The sequence below is a fragment of the Biomphalaria glabrata genome, chromosome 3, assembly GCF_947242115.1.
Source record: "Biomphalaria glabrata chromosome 3, xgBioGlab47.1, whole genome shotgun sequence".
Lineage (NCBI taxonomy): Eukaryota > Metazoa > Mollusca > Gastropoda > Planorbidae > Biomphalaria > Biomphalaria glabrata.
In genome coordinates this window covers 8,726,227-8,748,068 of record NC_074713.1, presented here as the reverse complement: position 1 = coordinate 8,748,068, position 21,842 = coordinate 8,726,227, and the positions used below count along the sequence as shown (strand labels likewise).

Genomic DNA, 21,842 nt, shown 5'->3' with positions numbered 1-21,842 from the left:
ACAATAATACATAAGGCAAATTAGTAAATTAATATTTTATGTTTGAAGGACTACTTCATAGAACAACGAATTCCTATATGAAACAATATCCGTAAAAACGGATGATGAACATACAAAAAAAAAAAAACACAACATTTTCAATGTACATGGTGATTCCAGCAATACATAGTAATTGTTATTTTAATAGGTTTAAATTTGAATTCTATCTGTAAAAAAAGATAGATCTCTCTAACTTATGATGTAGCTTTACATTACTTTTTCACTCTTTGACTCACTGCAGTTAGAAATTAGTTTAAAAATTAGTTTATGAATGTGCTAAAATGCAATATAAATTTAGCAGGGGGTCTACAGAAAACATGGCAAGGGGTCTACGAGACAAAAAAGTTTGGGAACCACTGATCTAGATCAAATCATTAATTGTTCTTTTTACTTGCGTTTTATTTTATACTTGCGTTTTATTTTATACTTGCGTTTTATTAGGGGTGGGGTCTCTAGTTTGAGTCTCTGTGAAAGCACATATTTTGAATATCAGGATTTTCAGGGCGCACTAGTGTACATCCAAATTTAATGGGTACCTGACATTAGTTGGGGGAAAGGAAAGGCGATTGTTGTGCTGGCCAATCATACCTCCTTATCATAGATAAAAGATGACCTTTACATCATCTCCCCACTAGACTGCAAGCTCTGGAAGGGGTACTTTAATTTTTGTAACTTTTAGTTTCCAGAGTCACCAATGTAGATCTCAAGTAGATAATACTAATAATCCTCCTATGCTAGATTTACATCTAGATAAGTAAACAAGTTTATGACATGTTTAATTCTGTAAGATAATTAGATAATTTTCATGTTCTTCGATAGATAATCTGCACCATAGCTGTGTTGTATTTGGTGTTTGATAATAAAATGTCTTTCTGTTTTCTACAATAATCTTTGAGGAATTATATCATCAATCATCATTGTTTTTAATAAATTTAAGTTCAATTTCAATGCCTTTAGTTTTATCTTGAATTTTTTAAAAATTAAAAAGTAAGATAAGCTTTTTAAGTCACAAACTTGTATTTAGAAACTAATATCTTGACTTCTGTTTGTTGTAGTAGAATAAATTTGTTTTTTTTTCTGTCATACTGCTTACCTACTTTTGAGGACATGGTCAGCATTCTCTGGTGTCACAAGTTTCAATTTTCAGCTTCCAAAAAATGTGCTGTCACAGTGTTGTCTCATACTGTAGATCATGGTTGTAATGCTTGTAATGTGTATCATTTTTCCTAAAGTGTAAGTCTATTGTTTTGCTCATCTTTCCTTGATACAGAGACATTTTTGACTGCTTACTCATTCTCCCATATTTGGCCACTATGTCAACTTTTTTTCATTTTCTTCTATTTTAATGTCTGATGACTTATTAGGGAACAGTTATCTTATTATTATTGTTGAGGTTTTTCAAAGCTGTCCTGAGTTGTTGGTTATGGAAGGCTTCAACAAGATTGATGGTGACATGCCAGCATCTAAATAGGCATTGTTTGAACTTGAAGAACATTAATTGCTGTGCAGTTTGTTATTTTTGATATATAGTTTTCTAACTTTCAGAAAAGGAAAATTATGTCCTTGCTCAAACATGCTTCCTACAGGGTGGAAGTTACACCTTGGGCCATTGTGGTCATAGTTTCAAATGCAAACCACAGGACCAGGCAGATTTTTATTGTAGCTTAAACATTGTAATAGCTAATGCACTCCCTCCGTTATTGCCTTAGCTGTTGCATCTCTTCATTCCTGGTGAAAACTGGTATTTTAATTTTGGGATTTTTGGGTGCCTCTGAGTCCAACCAGCTCTATTGGGCTAGTTGGGGAAAAGTAAATGCAGTTGGTCGTTGTGCTGGTCGCGACACTCTCGTTGACCGTGGACCACAAAAACAGATGTCCTTTAAATTATTTGCCCTATAGATGTCAGGGTCTGAAAGGGGAACTTTTATTGTATCTTTATGTACCATACACCATGTGTCTGTCAGCCAAATTCAAAATCATTTTAAGAATTAAGTTGAGAAGTTTAAAGCATCTCAGTTGCTTCAACTTCTTGCATTACCAGACAAAAAAAAAGTTCATTTTCAGAGCAAGCTTGCATCATCATTTTGCATGGTAACAACAGTGACTTAAAAAGGAAATTAGCATCTAAAATTTTGATTCACTAATACTTTTTGCATATTGCATCATGTAATACATGATGGGTAGTGGGTTTCCTTACTGTATTGTTTAAGACAAGAAAGGTGGAAAACATTTTTTTTTAATACTAACATTTAGCTTTTCATTTGTTAAGTAAAGTTCTCCTTTCAGACCTTGTGATCTAAAGGACAGCTGATGTAAAGGTCATATGTTTCTGTAGCCTACGGTTAATGAGGGTGTCATGTGGCCAGCACAACGACTAACAGTCTTTACTTTTCTCCAACTAATGTCAGGTACCCATTAGAGCTGGGTGGATTCAGAGGCGCCCAAAGATTCCAAAATCAAACAAGTGCTTACCACTAGGCTTTAGCGCCTCCAGGATTTCTTTAAATGACTTGATAATGTATAATTTGAATCTGTCATGAATTTTTAAATGTCAAGACTAATACCTTTGGCATTTCTTTGAAAGGATGGGAGCTAACTGAGATTCAGAGTCATTGTTTAGGTTTTATTATTTGATACTGGCCAGTTCTATCATTTCAGTAGATAGTGACCTAATTAAAAAATTAGCAGATAGGTGACTATTCAAGGATAGTGTAGACAGTCAAATGTTGACAGTTTAACAAAAAATTTCTGATGGATTTTAATTAAAAACTTTGTCTTTTTCCTCATATATTAAATAAAGTATAAAGTATGTATCCTTTTTTATATATTATATAAAGTACATGTAAGTTGTATGTATGTAAGTTCCTTATAATGTACCTTATTTAAATTAACATTTTTTTGAATGTTAGAACCCCCTCCTTCCCACTACCACAGGCAATTCTACTAATTGCTAGTTATGATTATCTTATTTTCCATTTTGTCATCTCTAGACCTCGAAGTCACCCGGAAGAAGCAAAGCCAGAGGTAGAAGTACTTCAGCATCTCGTAAAGTTACTCGCAGCCGTAGTAGAAGCTCTGGAAGGAAACCTAAAGCTGAACCCCAACCTGAAGTGGAAACTACAATAGTAGGTTCTTCTCAGTTCTTAGAGCACATTTTAATGCATACAAGACTTGATAAATTTTATTTAACTTTGTACATCATTTTAGTTTAGAATTTGAAGCTAAGTAGCTTTGGAAAAAGGATTTTAAAGATTTTTAAATTATAATGTGGCATAATTTTTAAAATTTTTAAGGAGGTAACAAAGTCAACCAAACGTATCCCACGTCCATCTGGGAAATCTCCATCACGAGTTTCCAAGAGGGAAACAACAGTGACCACTAGAATAGTAACATCCAACGTCTCAGCAGAGCAGGAGCAGGCTTCTGTTACCCCTGTCAGAACATCCTCTAGAATATCATCCATCCTTGAGAAAGAGGTAGTTTTTGTTCAGTAAAATGGGGTCACATGGTATAGAATAAATAAAATGTTCTAACATAGCATAACTAGCTGTGGATATAACAAATGTTGTTTTTAAAGATTATGCTTAAAGTGAATCCTAATATAACAAATGTTGTTTTTAAAGATTATGCTTAAAGTGCATCCTAATCGCTCTGCATTTTGGTTTACTTTTTGTTTTTCTCACTTAGTAGCTTAGGCCCAATTTTCTTTCTGCTTCCTCCTTAATCTACCTGCTTGATCTTCAATTGTTTTCTTTTTTTTTTTTTTGTCAATTTATTATGAATTGGAGTTTGTTGGTCTATTATTGGTTTGTTGGTCTATTATTGGTTTGTTGGTCTATTATTGGTATGTTGGTCTATTATTGGTTTGTTGGTCTATTATTGGTTTGTTTGTCTATTATTGGTTTGTTGGTCTATTATTGGTTTGTTGGTCTATTATTGGTTTGTTGGTCTATTATTGGTGAATGCTGCCAAATCTAAATCTTAAACCCAGGTGGTGGCTTGGATTTTTAAATGAGGATTTGAGGATGTTCAGAGTCAAAACAGCTCTAATAGCACTGGTCTGACATTTGTTTGGCCAGATCAATGTGGTTGGGTTATTTTATTGCTTTATCCCATTTGTTTTGCAGTAAGCCACAGAATTAATTAACCTCTCATTATATACAGTGTTCCTTCCTCATCCAATTCGACAAAAAATCTGTTAATTTAACACCAATTACGCATGGTTCCAGATTACTTGATTAGAACATTGACAATTTTCTATGTGCTTTACGCTGTTTCCATCCACCCATAACAAGCCAGCTGTCTGCACACCATTATCCATAGGATTCTAGCATTCTGTTAAAAAATGTTTAGGCTGGGTCTGCTTAGTGAGGGACTAAGGCTGGCCGATTGTTAGCTCTTACATTCCACCTTTCTCTCACCCACCATACTAAATAAGGACTGTTGTAATCATTATCTCTTGCTATACTGCTGGGCCCAAGAAAGCTGTTGCTGAGACATCTGGTATTGCCTTGAACAATTTGTTAATGGTATTGAAAAAAACTTAAATAGATAGAGAGATAGATGAGCAAACTGAAATAATGAGAAATGCCATACCCTCTGAGGATTTAACATAAAAAAGAAATAACTTTATTCTATGTCATGTTAGTAAGTTATTGCCATTGATAAAGTGTAAGTCAAAGCTCTTGTGATTCAAAGTAACTTCTCATTCCAAGCCACTTCAGTTTATGCATTGTGAATCAGGCTTTTCTGTAATTAGTATAATTGACAAACTAGGAACATTATCAAAATTATTGCAAATTTTTAATGCAATGATGTTGACAAAATTATTATTTTCTTGTTTAATTCTGTTTAATCTATCTTTTACCAGAGAGAAGAGTCTGCACGTTTGAGGGATCAACTAAGATCTGAAATGTTATCGAATCTTAAGACTCCTCCACCACTGGAGAAGCCACAGCCAACCAAGTCAACCAGAGAAAGTCCTCATTATGAGTTCATGGGTCCTATAGGAACATTCTTTCTTATTTTTCTTCTGCCATTTACAGTTTATTACATCAACTGGACATGCAGAAAAGTAAGAAAATGTTTTATGAAATAAATCTTTATGTTAAGGATAAACAAAAATGTTGATTGGGGGGGGGGAATAAATGATTTAAAGATAGGTAAACATTTATAAATAATTTTATTAATGAATAAATGAAGTAGACTTATTCTGAATAGAACTTTTCAACTTAGCATATTGTGCACCAAAGGGAAACCAAAAATATTAGCAATCTAAAATGTCTGTGTTATTTTATTAATGGCTTTTGTATAGGTTTGCATTATATTTTTTTGAAAATGTACCAATATAAAATTGTGTTATTTTTCAGGGTCGCTGCTCCATTCTAGAAATTCCAAAACTTCCCAGAAATATTATTGGTGAATTTTTTGAAGTGGAATCAATGCTGATCTTCTTAGCTTGGTTTTTCTTCCAAGTTGTGCTTGCATTATTACCTGTTGGATCAGTTTATGAAGGGCAGCCACTCAAGTCTGGTGGAAGACTCAAGTACAGATGCAATGGTAAAACAGCCAAAAAAGATAAAGTATTGAAATTAGAATGTAGTGCTTGAAAAGATTGGAACAACTAAAATATTTGATAGCAATTTCACCCAGCTGTTTTTATAAGTCTAGTAATAGTGTTTTTTTTTTAAACTATTTTTGTTTAAATACCTTGAGCCAACATTAAGGTTGAACAGTGCTATGCATATGAAATTATTTTTTACAAGTAAACTGAATGAAAAAATATTTTTATGAAAGCAATTCACCTTTATATAGTTATTAATATATAAAACATGGATAAAAATTCACTTTATGTCTTTCTAAAGAGAGAAGGTATTGTAATGGAAATAACCTCATGATTTATTCTTACTGCCTTCAACAAAGCTGATTTATACTTTACAAGCTGACCTCCCCAAATTTGGATCTATTGAAAAAAGTTGGTTACATGATGATTATCTTGTCTGGAATTATGTTTGCATCTTCCCATAGAATACTGTCCATTATATAGTCCCTTCCCCTCACCCTTCTGACCCATGAATTATTGTCTCCCTTTACAGATACACCACTTTTGCTTTGTATTTTACAGTGGAACATTCTGAGAGGAACACCTCTTTCACAATTTAGATTCGCACTTCCTTTGTCTAACAGTTACAGCTATAGTTACAGCTATAAAGTAAAAATCAAAACTTTTACTTTGCCTCCTACATAGTTGCCACTCACACACACACACAAACTTATCTGGGGTCAATTGTAGCCTTAAGAAAGAAAAATACCTTTGCTTTCTTACAGCTAAACATTTGAGATAAAAAATTCCCTCCCACCCCCCTCCATAACACACATACAAATTCTTAGGTTCATCATTTTGGATGTAGACTCTCAATCATATTAAGGGGTAGGTTGAATCATCCCGTGAATAAGGGGCCTGCATATAATAAAATAAAATACTTGACTTTCTCCAGTAGAATTAGATGCTCCCTTTCACAAGTTGAATCATCCCGTGAATAAGGGGCCTGCATATAATAAAATAAAATACTTGACTTTCTCCAGTAGAATTAGATGCTCCCTTTCACAAGTTGAATCATCCCTTGAATAAGGGGCCTGCACATAATAACATAAAATACTTGACTTTCTCCCAGAGAATTAGATGCAGAAAGGGAAGCACTAGCACTAGCTGCTACCATGCTAGCAAATCATCCAAGTTCCCCTCACAGTCAGATTGTCTTTCTAACAGACTCAAAAACAACCCTCCAAAGCTTGAAAAACTCTGATTCCCCTTATATTAAAAACCTCAGAACAGCACTTACAAAGCTCAACCACAACAGCAAAAAAACTGTTATTCAATGGATACCAGCTCACATACAACTAGCAGGAAATGAGAAGGGTGACACACTCGCCAAGAGTGGGAGAACAAACTCACAAGTAAACTCTGCACTCTATCCAGAAGAAATGAAGAAATTAATTGTAGATAAAATAAATGAGAAATGGACGAGCTCCCATCCAAATCACAAGAAAGATGATGCTTACTATAAGCTATCCCGACAAGACCAACGTCTAATCTTTCGAGTCAGGACTGGACACAACAGAATGCGACAACACATGTTCCGGAAGCTCAAAATTGGAACCAGTGAAATCTGCCCATGTGGAGTATCACCAGAAAATGCCAACCACGTCCTCCAAAACTGCTCTCTCTACCAAGAGGCCCGTATAAGACATTGGCCCCAAATCACCCCAATAGAAAGAAAACTATATGGAGAGCTCCCTGATTTGGAAACCACTGCGCAGTTCATCTCATGTATTGGTCTAGTCATATGAACACTCCAACATAACAATGAGAACGATGAAGAAGAAGAAGATGCTCCCTTTCACAATTTGGGACTGTCCCAAGATACATCCACTGATAATGGTCTACAGTGCTGTGAAACGTAGTGCACCAATATAAAATTGTCAACATACATCTTGAAACCAAACAACCAAAAATAATTTTGAACAATTAACAGTTATGTTCAGTTGAAATGTGTAATCTGAGAGGATTAGGAAGAACTGGATAAATAATCTAATCTTAGGTGGAGTCTAAGTGGGTGAATATTATTGATGAGTGAGTTGGTGAGGGCTTTAGCTTGAATAAATTGTATCTTAATTTTTCCTTTTTTTTATCTTTACTAGGGTTCTTTGCATTGATTGTTAGCCTACTTACCTTAGCAGCAGCCATCTATTTCAAATGCCCTGTAACCAAGATTGTGGATAAATTCTACAAACTCATGACAAGTGCAGTAGTCTTCAGTATCTCACTCAGTGTATGTCTCTATATCAGCTCTAGATTTGTGAATCCTAAAAAACTGGCACCAGGTGGCAACACAGGTAAGATCCAAGAGGCACAGTCTGCTCTTATTGTGTGATTAGAAAAATGTATTCATTCTATGTTGATTTTAATTTGGTCTTGTATTGTTTACAGGCAATGTAATATATGACTTTTTCATTGGCCGTGAGTTGAATCCTCGTGTCGGCTCCCTTGATTTAAAGTTTTTCTGTGAACTGAGGCCAGGCTTGATTGGCTGGGTCATTATGGACTGGATTATGGTTTACAAAGCATATGAGACTGGAACCTTGCCTGCCAATCTAATTTTAGTTACAGTCTTCCAGACTATTTATGTGGCAGATGCTTTGTGGTTTGAGGTCAGTTTTCTTCTAAATTAAAAGCAATTAAACAAGAAAGCCTTTTGTTATGTTGGTTAAAGAAAATAGTATACTTTTTATTTTCACAAATAGAAATAGATGATGTGTATTTATCACAATTTCTTTGTTTAGAAGTTCATGCACATATCATGACAGTGCTCGCAGTTGCACTTGATTTGGCATTGTCAAAGTATTGATTGCAGAATGTTAAGTGGCCATGATGACTCAGTTGTCCCAGAAATGTTTTATCACATTTGAAAAGATGTGGTTTTGTTATTATTTATAGGCTATTACTTTTTAGGACACTGAATAAGATATTTTGTAGCCAGTTGATACGTATCCCATAAACAAGTGCTTGGTTACCATTGTTTTTATTTTTTAAAAATACATTTGATACGAGCTGTTTTTTTTTTTTGGTTAATTCTATAGAGTGCCATTCTAACAACAATGGACATAATCCATGATGGCTTTGGATTTATGCTGGCATTTGGAGATCTTGCTTGGGTACCATTCCTCTACAGTCTCCAACCTCGCTTCCTTTATGAAAGCAAACTTGTTTTGCCTTGGTACTGTCTTGCTCCAATAGCCCTTTTGAACTGTAAGTTAAATTGTCTTTGAAATAAAAAAAAATCACTCTTTAAATATTATCTTACAAATACATATTTTATAAGTATTATCTTATTAAAAAAAAGACATCTATTATTAAAATTTTTCCCTATTTTCTGTAACAGTGGTGGGATACACTATTTTTCGCCTGTCTAATTCTCAAAAGGACAGATTCAGAAGAGACCCTAAAGATCCCCTATTTTCAGGTAAGTAATTTCAATTTTTAGTTATTTGAGAACTTTAAAAAAAAAAGAAAGTTAGAATTAAAATTTTTCAATAAAGCTTATTAATTAATTATAATCAATGAATAATTAACTTTTTCAACTATAATAAATAAATAATGAACCTCAGAGTTCAAGTAAATAAATTTAAAATAAGCACGATCCTTTTGTGGAGAATGGCATTTTAGAATAGAGTAAGTTGTAATACAAATTTATAGACAAATAATTTGCTAAATGCAGTTTTTAAAACTTATTGTGAGTTGTAGTATGTGACTTGTATAGAAAATGGGGACAACTCCTTGTGCCTACTGCTGAGCTTGCTTCAGGCTTTAAGTATTATTATTATTATTATGTTCTTGCAAATGCGGGCATGGACAGTGTAGAGGGACTGCTTATAGTATGACAGCCACGCTGGGCACTTATCCCTTATGGGGAATGACAGTGCGCTTAAGGCAGTCTTTTTTGTCGAGCTGAAAGATGGTTGGTGTAAGAGTGGTGTGCCCCCCCCCCCCCCCCCCAAAATGCTTTAAAGACAAGCTTTGGATCCAGCTTGCTTTAACTGGCACAGGCCATGAGATACACATTTCAGACCAAAAGGAAATCTGCTGTGGACAGGTCTGTGTGGCAAAAAGAGAGTTTAAACCGATCAAAGGCAGACAATGATGTATGCCAGAGCTGTATTTTGCAAATAATTTAGATCACAGCTAGGACAATGTGGCTTCCAAGCGAGACAGCTGGAGATGTATTACAAAGTTTGTGAAATACACATTTGAGATCAAAAAGAAATCTACTACCTTGGACAAATGTAGACGGTGTTGGTGGCCTCCTTCAGTCGTAGAACTATGGTTCATTTCGTAGAACACTTATTCATCATGTGACTATGTTGCCCTATTCTCGAGAGACGTTTTTGTTCACAGGTTAGGATGGCATTTTCTTTGGTGGTAGATGAGCCAGAAATTTTTGTTTGACTTACTTTTCTTACACAGCAGACATCAATGCATTTTTCCTGTCCATAGCTTTCTTGGTCACCATCTCTCTCCAAATAATGCGTTTGAGGTCTCTGCTTTCCAGTAGTCAGCATCAATGTCCACTGCTCTGAGGTCCCCTTTGATTAGATTTATGTATTTGAGGTGTGAAAGACCAGTTTTTCTTCAATATTCTTGAACAATTTGCATAATGGATGACTTTTGGGTTACTGTTCTCCTCCATAAGACGGACATGACCAAGCCAGTGCAGGCGTCGTCTGAGAAATGTAAAAATGCAGGGAAGACCTGTTCAGGGAAGTATAATCTCAGTGTTACACACTTTATTGCCATGGGATTTTCAAGATCCTACAGAGGCAGCACAACTGTAATGAATTTAGTTTTCTTGAAAGAGAAGCTAAACTGAAACTAAATGGTTATGTCTGTGCTGAATGTGGCAAAATATGTAGATCATAGCCATGGGAAATCTTCGGACTTGAAGACTTATTATTATTTTTTTTGTTTTAATTTTTATTTAATCTGCACAGTAGTGCTAATATTTGTTAGTTAGGACTGGATGTAAATGTTTATCCATTGTGTTTAGGAATGGAAGTCATACCCACTCAGGCAGGAAAGAAACTGTTGGTCTCTGGCTGGTGGGGACTCTGTAGGAAGCCTAATTACCTTGGTGACCTAATTATGGCTCTTTCTTGGTCATTAACTACAGGTATGTCTCATCCAACTAACTCACAATTAATTCAAAAAGTCAAAAACAAAGTATGAACCTCAGCTAATAATCTTTTATTTTCCCTCCCAGGCTTTGGACAAATTCTGACGTACTTCTATCCCATCTACTTTTTGGTGCTTTTAATCCATCGTGAACGACGAGATTTTGAGCAGTGCCAGAAAAAGTATGGCTCCAGCTGGAATAAATACTGCGAGAAGGTTCCTTACAGGATTTTCCCTTACATCTACTAATGTCAGCATGCTTACCTTTATAACTAGTTTTAATAGGGAGATTTTTAAGCAAACCACAGCAGACACTTGAGTAATATTGACATGTACTAGGTAGACATCTGTTCCACTGCTTAGTTGCTGAATTCACTATTGTAGGCTTATTTTAGGAAAGACTTCTTGGACACTGAAACTATAGTTAATAATAATAGCGTGAGCTTACATGTTCAAATAATCAATTGGAGAAGTGGGTCTTATAGACTTAAGTAGAGCAAGTCATCAACATTCAAATGTCTCTCAACTGATCACAAGAGGGTCTAACCATAATTTATAACTAAACTATTGGTACATACCTGGTATATGCAGTGTCACAATTGAAAATGATTGACGACTTTTTTTTTTCTTACTGGGTCATTTTTTACATGGATATTTTGTCACCCATTTCTTGATGCCCATTTCTTGGTAGGAAAATAAAATGCTTATGTATAGACATTTATTACTTCATTAAGTGACATCATTGTGGATGTAGGGCAGCATTTGACACAATATATTGCTCAAAACAAAACATGCTGTCTTAATTATTTTATGTAGACATCTAATAGCCAATTTTATTGAGGGTGTAACTTTTTTTTTTCTTCCACCAACTTTCATTCTATCATTTGTTCTCAACATTTTGGTTTCATTTAGTGGTCATGTTTTTTTTTTATATTAGCTCCTGATTGTCTTATTCAGATAGCTTGGAATTGGTTGATAGTTTCTTTAGCGACTTAGAATTATTATTTTTTCATTCCAAGGCACATGATGTATTATCAAAATATTTTTTATTGCTTTTTTCTTATTTTTTCAAAAAGCTTTTCAATTTTTTTTGAAAATATCGTTTGCTTGGTGTGTATATACATTGATAATTGTAGATAGATCATTGTTTGGGTATGTGTACAATTGATAATGGTAGCTAGATCATTGTGTGTACAATTGATAATTATAGCTAGATCATTGTTTGATATGTGTACAATTGATAATTATAGCTAGATAATGATTGTTTGATATGTGTGTACAATTGAGAATTGTAGTTTGTTAAGCTTTTTTCGGTCTTTTTTTTTCGGTTTGATTTTCATAAGGGAAAATGTTTTTTATTTTTAACTTTTTAAATATAATAAAAATGAATTCACATGTGCCTTTAACAATTTCAGTTTTTGGAAATTATTCAAAAATTTATATTAAGTTTTTTTGTTTTGTTTTTTAATCAGAAAGTGTGGTACAAAAATGCAACTACTATACAAACTCTGAGGGTTAGTTTAGCTGAACAACAATCATTTATGAATAATTTAAAGGTGCATTAGTAGATAATGCATAATTACAGTTTATTGGAGTGCTTAGTGGTTTGTAATCATTAATGTTGTTTGTTTTAATACCAGGGTTGTGGAGTTGTTGCCATTTTGGGTCAAAGTTATGTGTACAGACTTGGGTTGGTGTGTGACATAAACTGCTTGATTACTTAACAAGGGGGCCTGAGTTTGAAACCAGACTCAAGCCAAGTTGGGTTTATTGAACATTTAAAAAACGTTTTCCTTTCAGACCTTGTGATCTATGGGGCAGATGTTGAGGTAATCTGTTTCTAAGGCTAACGATTGACTAGGAGGTTGTCATGTGGCCAGCACAATGCCAACTGCTTTTACTTTCCACATCTAAATTCAGATAGCCATTAGAGTTGGGTGGACTCTGGGACGCCTTAAAAATCCCAAAATTTAGAATCCCAGTCTTCACAGAGATTTGAATACAGGACCCAGGTTCAGAAGCCAAATGCTCAGCTACCATGCCACCTGAACATCTATAGGCAGCACTGAAACCTTCCAGGTACTTGTGCAAAGCTGTTAAATTTTGGTACAGACTCTAAAAATGTATTTTTGGTCCATATTCTTGGGATCCTCCACAGCCCTGCTTAAAAATGAATGTTTATGTTATAAATAAAATGACAAGAAAAAAAAAACACAAAAGGACTTGTGCATACTAAAGAGTAATTGTGTTGCTTGAAGTAACAGGCTCAGCTCTCCACAAGGCAGCTCAAGGATGGCGCTTAGTCTAATGCACCTTAGTATGCAGTCACACAATACCAGTGAATGAAAGGATAGTTGAAACACTGACATGAGCTTTTCTGTTAAATTTTTTTGTTTGTTTAAAGTTCTAGTCTTAAGCTTGTAAAAGTATGTGTTAGCTGTTTTGGATACTCAATCTGCTCTACATGTAATCAAAATATTTTTAAAAATCTGGTTTCTTTTCTATTTATAACTTTCTGCCCCCAAAAAATATATATTAAAAAAAAACTTCTTTATACATCATCCTGAATTCTCTCATCATTCACTCATATGTCATCCTGAATTCACTCATTGTATAAGGCTGCTGAACATTTGCATTGCAATGTTGCATCCTCTCATGTTCATACTGTATAAAATTGCTGTAAAAATCTGTGTTTTTTTCTTTTGTCCCCATAACTCCTGTATGTAACCTTGCGTGTGTAGTCTGTCATCAGTTTTTAGATGTTCTCATTGAATGCTCCCTCAAATGTCTGGATACAACTTTCAGACTACAAATGTTTTGTTATCAGCACATTTGACCAATGTTATCACTCTGATATTATTTGTTTGTTTTGTTGAGTTTCATTCTTATTCTGATACACTACATAACTTTAAAAAAAAACAACCTCTACTAATGTATTCTTAACTTTCCTTTCATCACTCTAATATATAAACATTTCACAAACTATAAACAATGATTATAAATCCATTCAAGTGAAACAAACCTGTAATTGAATAATTTATGACCAATTAAAGTTGTTGATTTTTAAGTAGCTTCTACTTCCAACATTTGTTTTGTAACTTTTTTTTTGTGCACAGAATTTCTTAAGTAAACGTTACTATCCATTTATTGTAGATATTTTTTTACATGGATGTTTACATAGCAATGTATTTACCTTAATGTATGACTTTGATGTTTGCATTGGGTTTGTATGTAATTAAAATAATTTTTATTTTTAGTGGAAAATAAAATATGTATACCCTTGTTGAATTTTTTTTAATGGCAAACAATATTTTTCAGATTATAATTTTTTTGGTCACTATGCCTTAATAATACATAAAAAAAAAAATATATAGAGGCGTATCATTTGCATCATATAGCTTTTATGTTTATGTTTTGAGCTTTTAAAAATGTAAGATTATTCAAGTGCCCACCAATAATAAGTCATCAAATCAGTAACTCATTTTTGTTATTTCTCTAAGGCAGACATTACAATACAATATTTTATAATCTTTGTATTGAGTGTGTATTTGTACCAATAATGAAAGGTCAGATTTGAAATAAAAGTTTTCATTCAGTCCAAGATTTTCTAATAAATTTGTTTCATTTTTATTTTCCTTGTATCATAATATGAACTAATAATATTAACACATAACAAATAAATTCCAACAGCAAATCATCTTGTCTAGTATAAGTGTAATACACCTCCAGAATTTTTAAAGGATTTTAATGCCTCATTTTATTGAATGGCCTGTAGAGAAAACCAAAACCAACATCATCTTAGTAATAAAAAGTACCCCTTTCAGACCTTGCAAACTATAAGGCAGATGTAAAGGTCAATGTTTCTTTGGCTGACAGATAATGGTAGCAATAGCATGTGGCCAGCATAACAACCAACCACTTGGACTTATGATGCTTGAAAAATACCAAAATTCAAATCCCAGGCTTCATTGAGATCCCTCGGTTTACCACTCTGCCACCACTGTCCCCTATAAATACAGTAATAACCATTAATACCTGCATCTCTAACGATAGTCCATTGAACAGTATAGAAGTCTGAAAAAACTATAGATGTATTGAGAAGTGTTTGCAAGAGTTCCTGAGTATAAGTTTTATGTATCACAAAGAAAACATTTGTCTTTATAAAGTAGACAAAAATATATACTTGATTATAAAACTTTAATAATCTAGTCCCAGTTCTTAAAAGTTGGATAAAACTGAAAAAAAACTTTTCAAAATGTATACTTGTACAAATTAAGAAAAATGTGGCTCATTTGTATCTTGTTTACTTTGACAATGTATTCAGACAAGGATCCAGTCACTTGAATAACATTGATTTATTTGATGCGAAAATATTTACTAAGATCTTGGTCTTGACTACTTTTACTTGTTTCATTGTTGGCCACAAGCTGGTGAACAAAAGAAAGATAATTTATTGTGTTGTAGCAGAACATACATTGAAAAAAAAAACATTGCAAGTTGCACACTTAAAAATTGTACAAAATACATCAGGTTTTCACCAAAGTGGCTTTGGAGCCAGAGGTGATCAACAGTGATGATAGGTTCATCACATCATGTGGCTACGGAGTAACTAGAGTGAAAATTCAACTGTCATACTGTAGTAACGAGATCTAGAACTTCCTTAAGTACTACTCTATCTTGTGTCAGTTTTTGCCAGAGCTGGAAATTGAGTGCCAGTTTGCCAGCTGGAAATTGAGTGCCAGTTTACTAGCCCACTGCATTACTCCTGGGCATAAATGTTCTTTAAATGACAATTATCATCAACTATCTTTTAACTCTCAACAATTATTGCCACATTAAATCTTCTTTACCATTGACTGACCTGAGTTAGGTGTGTTGATCTGGAACTGGCTCTAGGACAAATATAAGCCACAACCTTCTCTGTGTGTAATGACACACCTGTAGATGTATAACTTTTGTTGGTCACTAGTTAAAAAGAAAACATTTTAAATTAAGATTTAACATATAATTGAAATGTTTGCTCCACAGAAATGAACTATTATTTCAAAAAAAAAATAAAAAAAAATTTGCTACATACTATTTAAGCTAGGTTCAATTTTTTTTCAATCAATAGATATAGAAAAATACCCAACAAAGTAACACAAATTTGAGAACTCAGACTTGATAATTTTGTTTCCATATATTCTGAAGGGAGGCACAATCTCAATACAAAATTTATCTTGCCTAACTAATGACAGAATATAACTTCATGTTTACTGAGTACATCTGCCTTCCACCTGAAAATTTATTTCACAACCTAATTCTGCTACCTTCTTTTCAAAATTTTACAGATAGACATAAAATATAAAATGTGCACCTGTTCTTTTTCTGTTGTGAAAATGAGTTAAAAGACAAATATTCTGAGTCGACTGCTTTTTCAATAAGCATGCTACTCGTATTGTGCTACCTGAAAAAAAAAAATCTTGCGTGAACAAAATATTACAATATACATGGAAAAGAAAAAAGAAATTGTGATTTTTCCGTGTCCTAAGATCTCTCGACTAATTTTTGGAGTAAAAAAAACACTTAGACCAATATTACAGTATGTGTCCTTTGGGATCCTTCAATTCAAGAAAACACAAAGAAACTAGAACAGGCACAAACAGGAGCTGTAAGGTTTACAAAAAGTACCAGCTTCAGATCTTGTGATCTATAGCCCAGATGACATAATGGTTATGTTTCTATGGCCAATGGTTAATGAGGGTGTCATGTGATCCAACTAGTATCAGATACCCCTTAGAGTTTGGTGGATTCAGGGTGTCCTAAGGATCCTGAAGTTCAAAGTCTCACTCTTCACCAAGATTCAAACCACAAAACCCCTCAGTTCGGAAGCCAAGCACTTTACAACTCAGTCACCACACCCCTGTGAGATTTCACACAAACGACTATTCAAATTTGACTAGACATTATCGTAAAATAACTAAATTTAGAGACAATTCAGGACAGAAGACTAAAACATAAAGCACTGAACCATAATTTACAAATACAAAAACATAACCTGATAAAATACAGATGAAGCATCTTTCCTATTCTGTATTTTATTGATACAATTTATACAATTGCTTTTTCTTCCCTTGTACCATTAATGGTGCTGCTTGAGATTTTAAAATGATGTTACTACCATAAAGTGTACTGTCACGACTTGTTTGAGAGTGGTGTATGTGAGTTGAGAGGTGTCGCTATTTAAAAAGCAGCGATGAACAAATTTTTATTAAACATAAAGCACTAGTACAAATTATCTGAATAGTAGAAAAAGTTGCCTGATAAAAAATATTGTTAATTTAATGTAGCACAGTGAAAATACTGACAATAAATAATTACTGTCCAATAAAAAAGCTTTGTTTCCTATTATAGTCTCCTAAAAAGACTTATCTGGAGTGTTACTAAAATACTGACAATAAATAATTACTGTCCAATAAACAAAGCTTTGTTTCCTATTATAGTCTCCTAAAAAGACTGGATTGTTACTAACTCATCTATTAGATACCTAGTGCATTGAAGTGTGACATGTCACAAATTAAACGACACAATTTTTTTTACCAGTTAAAATACAGTCTTTAGAAGGTGACTTTTTCTTGGACTCATTATCAACTGTGCCTTCATTGCAGGATAGAAGGAGAGGTTGCAACAACTTTAATAGCTCCTTTGGAAAAGTTTTATTAAAAAAAGAAAAGAACATGAAATAGTGACATCAGTACAATAATTTATTGAAATAATGAGAGAATATCATTAAATATAATTTGTGATTTCATGAACTCACACTCCAAAAAGAAAAAGAAATTTAAAAAAATGTATTCTAGTTATTGATTTGAAGTAACAAGGAAATTCCATGAATTTTTGCTGGCAACAAAAAAAAAAAAAAGGTTTCTCTTCAAAATTTGACTTACTTCTAAATGATCTGATTTAAACCAGTTAGTTTCAAAGCCACTCTCTAGCTGTGCCTGAGTCAGAAAAGGACGAAAGTCTACTTGAATGATTTTATCACTACTGATCTGGAAAAAAAATGAAACAGGAGGCATTAATAAAATCTTTTGTAAGTGCATATATAAATATATATCCTCCTTCGCGATCGAAGATTAGCACATTTCTCATTTCCTATGGACTCGAAGGTGACTGTAAAGTCCAATCCTCGCTTTAAACAGCTGGCATGGGTGGGTTTGGTTAGTTGCAGATAGGCCTGCTTCTTCTCTCAGCTTTTTGTTGGTTTGGCGCTCTTTCCCCCTGGCTATTCTTCTTGCTTCAAATCTTGAGACTCTGAGACTTCACGCCATGAGGAGCGATCGAGAGCTAGTGCTTCCCACCAGACATGTAAGTACATATAGGTCATCAGTATATAAAAATATACCAATTTTAGTATACCAATTTTAGAACAAAATATTACATTTTACCAGTAGGTCTACAGTTAGAACATCCCTCTATAAAGTGGAATTCAATTATGATGATAATTTGAATAAACAGGATACCAAAGTTAGTATGTGTTTTCACACAGTCATAGGAAGCCCCTGAGTGATATTTGTCAAGCATTGCATTGATATCTTCTACCAACTTGGACAAAAGGGTGACATCAAATTACAACAGCGATTTCTTTTTTAAAATTTAAATAAAATGTAACTAGTGACCTTTCACAGTAGTAGAACTTATTAAAATAAGGAACAAAAAGCAGAATTTATATACAGTGCTTTATTGTGACTGTACACACCAGTATGGCGTACTGGCACCTTTTTCAATGTGGGGAAAAGAATTATTACTTTTCTTGTATTTTAACGTTTACTATTCATTTTTTAGTAGTTCAAAGTTAGGCAATCTATCACTGAGTACTGGCACCTATTTTTTTTTTTTTTTACAAAAAGCACTGTTATATATATTTTACATAGATAACTATAGTTTATAGCATTAGACCCAGAAGTTCTGGAAGGTTGTTATTGCTGGAAGTGGTAATGGATATAAGCACTACATTACCTATAAATGCTTCCAAAGGCATGCAACTCAAATAGCCTCTAACACTCAGTCCAATGTCTGGTCTTATAGGTGGCCACAGGGTGCACTTATTTCAAAGTGTTTATTTTTGGGGAAGACCAGGAAGGCACCAAGACCAGCATTGATGGTGGCTTTGAAGGCCGATCTATTGGTGTATATATGGATGGCTATTTTTGGATAGCTTTCAATTGTTTCATGCGTGCCTACTTTGAGCTCCAGTGGATTTGATTCTTTTGTAAGAGTATTATTTATTAAATGTGTTTTAATAGTTGGTTGTTTATAGTTAAGTCCAGGAGTTATGTTTGGGAATCTGGTAATTTTTTCTCTGTTATTGGGTAGATGGTGTTTTAGGGCTAGTTCGTCAGTAAGTTGGATCAGTGTTCTTTGCTTTTTTTGGTTGTTTTTTTTCTATTTCTCTGTGTTAGTAGTTTATTTGGATGGTCGTCCTCCAACCTTCTGTATCTCTCAATAGCTTCTAATACTGCTCTGTTGCACCTTAACGTAAGAGGTTCAATATTTGAGTCTATTTCACAGGCTGCTGTGGGAGTAGTTCTCATACCTCCACTGATCAGACGCACGGCTTTGTTTTGGACTGCGTCCAAAGCTGATTGATAGGTTTTGTTGGCGGCTACTTATATGGAGAGACAGTTATCCATGACAGATCTGACGTATCCAGTGTATAGCTGTCTTAAGGTTTTCTTTTCAGCTCCCCAGGATGTTCCTGCTAGGTGTTTTATTATGTTTAATTTTTGTGATGCATTTTCTTTTAAATCAGCCATAAAGTGTTTAAGAGACAGTCTTTGGTCTAATTTTACACCAAGATATGTTGGATTTTCTTCTTTATTTATTGGCTGTGAGTCTATTTTTAGGATGTAGTTTCTTTTTGCTATTTTGAGTTTGAGTTTTTGAGTTTGAGTTTAAAGATTGAATAAACTGACTTTTCTTTGCTTATTTCCATTTTAGATAGTTTTGAAAATGTTGAGATAGTTGTGAGGGCTCTGTTTAATTTGGTCAGTCAGCTGGATATTTCTCTGCAGTCCAAATTAAGAGGTCATCTGACTACAGTGCCTTATTGACCAAAATGAGGTCTGGGAGGTCATTCATGAAGATTAGAAAGAGTGTGCAGCTAAGGGCTGAACCTTGTGGTAGGCCCTTTTCCAAACTTTTTTTTACTAGAGGTGGCTCCTTCGAATCGGGTTTGGATGGTTCTGTCTTTTAGGAAAGCCCTGATCCAGCTATACATTCTTCCATGGATGCCCATTTTTCTCATCTTCAAAAATAAACCTTTTCTCCACACTCTATCATAGGCATGTTGCAAATCTATAAAAACTGCTGAAGTGTGTTTTCGTGGAACCTTTCTACTGTGTCCTGGATAAAACCAAAGAGGTGGTCATCTGTTCTACTTGCTATCATGAAGCCAGCTTGTGCATTGGCCCTTTATAAAGTTGAGGGTTTAGCAGAGAAGGGAGCAATTAAAAGAGGGAAAAGTGACACTAATCTGTCGGTCTTGAGTTGGTGTAAAAAGGAATTGATATTAAAATTTAAAAAAAATGAAGATATTATTTTTAAATACAATAACATGAAGTGTTCGTTAGTGTACAGAGCAGAGAATGGTGTTCGTTAATGTTAGCGCTGGACCTCATTGACCTGACCCTCTTCAACATCTTATTTTATTGTAACTATGCGTAGCATAACAAAACAATATAGCTATTTTTCTATTTTCCTAGGACTAACCATAACAGAGTTATAAAATTCAAATGTAAAAATTGCAGTGGCAGTGCTTAATTTAACTTGTTCATAAGAAGGAAATTACCATAGTTTAATTAGTTGCTTCATTCTGAAGAAGGGGACCATAGAATAGATATAATAAAATATACTATTTAAATAGGGACTGGTGTACTCAAATATTTAAAAAAAAAAATAAAAAATTATAAAATAAATTATTATATTATAAAAAATATAGACACTATTTGAGTCTATACATAGACTAAACTCTAGTTCTATATAATCTAAACTAGATCTAGATTATAATAAATATATAAATAATATACATCTAATAATAAATTAAATAAAGTTATAATTTTATATAGATTAAGATCTAAATTAAGTAGTCTATAATTATAATCAATTACCAGACTAGATCTACCTAAAACTAACTACCTTCATAAAGTTGGAGTTAGTCGACTCAGAGCAAATATACAAATCATTTAAATCCATGTGTAGATGACTAGATCTAGAGTCTAGAGATAGATGATAATAATAATAATGATGATAATAATAATAATGATAGATCTACTAGTACTACTACTAGATTATTTTATTCTAGATTATATTGCACTCTGCTATATTATCTAGATTAATTCTTTCTCTCAATTCTTTATATTTACAGATCTAGGTATAGAGTCTAGTATCTACTTTAAATTAAATAAGAATTATAAGATTAGCCATATAATATTAGCCCTGTCACGGCCCTTGCCTTGGCTTTTGTGAGGCTTGTGACTTGTCACCGTGAGTCGTGGGGACGGGGAAATAGTCTGACTCTGAATAGTAAATTAGAACTACGAATTTTCTAAATCTATATAGATTAGATCTAGACTAGACTATTGGCAATCTAGTCCTACTACTCCTAGAGCGGGCCCTAGTTCTACAGTTTACTCCTTATAGTTATACTCTTATAGCTTTAGTTACGGGTAGCGGTCTGAGACTGGAGACTGTTTCACACGTATAATCTATTGTTTTTGTTTATATGTGGAGATGGGAGATTTTAAAAATGTGTAACCAGAGTGCGTAAAAATATAGAATCTAAATTTTGATCTCGCTCTAGAATCTATGATGCATGAATTTTTAAGAAAACAAAATATTTTTGGACGACTTGGATTTGGTCATCGGGGGCTTATATTTTAATAAAACCTTGATTTAGATCTGTAAATAAAGAAAACGATATCCATAGATCCATATACTAGACTCCATGTTACATTTCAATATAACTTTTACATTAATTTCTATCAATTAAAACTAATATGATCTAGGCTAGCTAACAAAACAAATAGATCAATTG

The 21,842-nt window shown here is 33.6% G+C and overlaps 2 protein-coding genes across 9 annotated transcripts in view; one reads left to right on the top strand and one right to left on the bottom strand.

The window, feature by feature from the left end:
• The window catches only part of LOC106065042 (delta(14)-sterol reductase TM7SF2-like), a 36,514-nt gene extending 22,143 nt beyond the window's left edge, over positions 1 to 14,371 (top strand). For all 5 annotated transcript variants that reach the window (XM_056023230.1, XM_056023229.1, XM_056023232.1 and 2 more), the window contains 10 exons: positions 3,030 to 3,164; positions 3,333 to 3,515; positions 4,910 to 5,113; positions 5,409 to 5,598; positions 7,741 to 7,935; positions 8,030 to 8,250; positions 8,680 to 8,848; positions 8,982 to 9,062; positions 10,644 to 10,766; positions 10,857 to 14,371. In XM_056023230.1, the coding sequence (XP_055879205.1) occupies positions 3,030 to 3,164; positions 3,333 to 3,515; positions 4,910 to 5,113; positions 5,409 to 5,598; positions 7,741 to 7,935; positions 8,030 to 8,250; positions 8,680 to 8,848; positions 8,982 to 9,062; positions 10,644 to 10,766; positions 10,857 to 11,017 (1,662 nt within the window). In that variant the 3' untranslated portion in view covers positions 11,018 to 14,371. The remainder of the gene's footprint in view (positions 1 to 3,029; positions 3,165 to 3,332; positions 3,516 to 4,909; positions 5,114 to 5,408; positions 5,599 to 7,740; positions 7,936 to 8,029; positions 8,251 to 8,679; positions 8,849 to 8,981; positions 9,063 to 10,643; positions 10,767 to 10,856) is intronic.
• Positions 14,372 to 14,950: 579 nt separating this feature from the next.
• Positions 14,951 to 21,755, bottom strand: LOC106065043 (uncharacterized). Of its 4 annotated transcripts, none has more exons than XM_056023234.1 (7): positions 21,695 to 21,755; positions 20,945 to 21,024; positions 17,695 to 17,799; positions 17,348 to 17,450; positions 16,125 to 16,214; positions 15,630 to 15,733; positions 14,951 to 15,195 (listed from the first exon to the last, which is right to left on the bottom strand). In XM_056023234.1, exons 1-7 carry the CDS (start codon positions 21,738 to 21,740, stop codon positions 15,124 to 15,126), a joined length of 600 nt encoding a protein of 199 aa, XP_055879209.1. In that variant the 5' UTR covers positions 21,741 to 21,755; the 3' UTR covers positions 14,951 to 15,123. The 4 variants fall into 4 exon arrangements, with proteins under 4 accessions (XP_055879209.1, XP_055879210.1, XP_055879211.1 ...); XM_056023235.1 differs by having other exon boundaries at positions 15,630 to 15,706; XM_056023236.1 differs by lacking the exon at positions 21,695 to 21,755 and adding an exon at positions 21,261 to 21,540.
• Positions 21,756 to 21,842: the final 87 nt, after the last annotated feature.

Bases quoted from the DNA above. Each gene is read 5' to 3' on its own strand.
- LOC106065043 (XM_056023234.1), bottom strand. From the start codon at position 21,740: ATGGATCTATGGATATCGTTTTCTTTATTTACAGATCTAAATCAAG. The intron at 21,025-21,694 runs GTTTTATTAAAA...ATCTATCTCTAG, and splicing joins ATTTACAGATCTAAATCAAG to ACTCTAGATCTAGTCATCTA. The intron at 16,215-17,347 runs GTAAAAAAAATT...TTTTTTTTTCAG, and splicing joins TAAAGACTGTATTTTAACTG to GTAGCACAATACGAGTAGCA.